At 48.1% G+C, this 2,331-nt stretch overlaps 1 protein-coding gene across 1 annotated transcript in view; it reads right to left on the bottom strand.

Moving 5' to 3' along the window:
• T265_09919 (hypothetical protein) overlaps positions 1 to 1,842 on the bottom strand; it is a gene marked incomplete at both ends in the record, with an annotated part of 58,711 nt that extends 56,869 nt beyond the window's left edge. Inside the window, 2 exons of the mRNA XM_009176135.1 lie at positions 994 to 1,127; positions 1,815 to 1,842. Coding sequence (XP_009174399.1) covers positions 994 to 1,127; positions 1,815 to 1,842 — 162 coding nt within the window. The remainder of the gene's footprint in view (positions 1 to 993; positions 1,128 to 1,814) is intronic.
• Between the last annotated feature and the right edge of the window lie 489 nt (positions 1,843 to 2,331).

Raw genomic sequence — 2,331 nt, 5'->3', positions numbered from 1 at the left:
TGGGTGTCGAGGCTTGAGGACTGATTTGGAGATTCCTGAAGATGTCAGTACCATGGAACGAGCAGATGCTGCACGCAAAACCGATGCATGACGAACGGAGTCATCAGTCCTAAGTGCTGGGCCTACAAGGAGAGAGTTATTAATGGGGTGGGGAAGGGGGGAAGAAAAAGCATGTGAAGGAGGAAGAAGGGAGGCGTCAACAGTAGCCTGTTTTCGCTTACCCGCCCTGCTGTATGCAGCAAGTAAGGCGACCCGGCTGATGGTACCACGCGACGGTCGATGTGGCATGAGTTTATTTGTGTATGTTTAATTCATGGTTGTACGTGGGCTGGGATACTGCCAGAGCGCCCACGCCTAGACTGCGTGGTTAGGCTATATCTGCCAGTGTCATTAAACTTGGCTGAGTTAGGTCTCGAATCCCCCATCCAGAGAGGAGACAGTTATCGAATCGACTGAGGTTACGGGTTAGCGTTTTCACACATCTTTGCCCGGTCATACACTATCTCACGATCGCTTCCACTCACCACAAGGATGGGGGAAAGGATTTGCCAGGCACACGGTCCTTTAGCATGCAGAGGACTGTCTCCAAATGAACAAGTCCATTTCGCTAACAATCCATCCTGTAGAGTAAAAACCCCATTTTCTTCATTTAGGCCTTCCATTGATATGCTGTTGGACTGTTCGCTCTTTTACATTCTGATTAATTTGAATCCATACCACGGAACGGTTCAGCTGATCCAAGTACAACATCCTCGAGGTCGTTTATCTCTTCTATTCCGGTGTAAGAGACATATATCAGTAGACACCTCACCAATGTCCTACCCAGTGTAACCTAGGAGGTGAGGACGACTATTCCACTATGTAACACTTCCTCCATCCTTACCGTCGAGCAAATAGGCATTCACTATCATCATCAACACCAGGATCATCAAACAGCAACATCAGCGCTGACACTGATGCTTTACTGCCGTACAACCACAGAATTTATCTGACCATATTTCCAGCCTTAGAATGAAAAGAAAAGACTGGATGAGGGAGGGGACTAGGTGATGGCCCATTGCAGGTACGGTAGTGAAGCATCAGTGCCAACACTGATGTTGCTGTCTTCAAGTGCTCAGTCAGACCATCTGGAAAGAAACTGACAACACGAACGCCACTGACATCAATCAGCCGTCATTTCGTGCAATGTCTCCAGCCAAGCACAGGATGGGGCACGTAGACCCCATCTTGGAAGGCGTACAGTACCAACAACACTCGAACTCTTCGTGACCTCTTTCAGATACTCCTCTTGAAACAAACTTTGTCCACCTCGCGGTTTCCGCCATTCTGAAGGTGGCACGGAGGACAACATTTGTTTCGGCAAATGCTGTTTCGGCATGCGTAGGACATGACCAAGACAATGCAGTTGATTGTACTGCGTTTTTTGCGCGATTGAAGCACCCGTATTATAATCACCTCGTTACTAAAACGTTCATGTTATCCGGTAGCACCAACGCTTCTGGAGCATTGGTGGTCGAAAACCTGAAAATGCCTCACATCTATCCGCAGAGGCCAGGCTTCGCAACCATACATTAGTGCAGCCTTTGCTGTAACCTGGTACACGCGACACTTCAGACCCAGTGATATGCTTTTTGGAGCCCCGAGTGCGAATCAGCAACCGCGATTAGGGTCTTCGAGATTCGTCTACTGATTTCAACAGACACTTCCGTCAGAGCTAATACAACAACCGAGGGATGTAGAACTCACCACACCATACATGGATTCTCACTTAATTGTAAGAGGTATGTTCAGACACTGTACGTTGTGAAGCATACCTTTGCACTTTGAAGGTGCTAGGCGCATGCCGACAATGGTATGATGGTGGTCAGTTTACTCGTCTTCGTCTTCAAAGATGAGAGTGATGTTGTCTGCGTACTCCAGGTCGACAAGCTTCTCACTAGTAACAATTTGAAAACTGGGGTTTCGGAGAACTCCCAGCGTTCACCGCCTCATCTCATCAATGATGAAGCTGAAGACAAATGGAGAGTGGAAATCCTCGTCGGGCACCACCTTTGTAGATAAGCTTCCAAAGAACTCACCATACACTCACGCGCCCAGAAGTATGTTAATATAGAGACCGGATTACGCTCAGAAACGTCTGCGGCATACCCTGTTGAGCAAATGCAGCTAACAGCGCTGACCAATCGAAAGAATCCAGTGCACTCTTGGAGTTAAGGAACACCAAGATTCTGGGTCGTCTGTACATGTGGCGTTGCCCTAACGCTTGACGGAGTGTGAAGTTGCAGTCAGCATAGTCTTTTCCGGATGAAATCCCGCCTGACTCTCACGATT

Source organism: Opisthorchis viverrini (genome assembly GCF_000715545.1).
Source record: "Opisthorchis viverrini unplaced genomic scaffold opera_v5_318, whole genome shotgun sequence".
Lineage (NCBI taxonomy): Eukaryota > Metazoa > Platyhelminthes > Trematoda > Opisthorchiida > Opisthorchiidae > Opisthorchis > Opisthorchis viverrini.
This window is presented reverse-complemented; position numbering and strand designations above follow the sequence as displayed.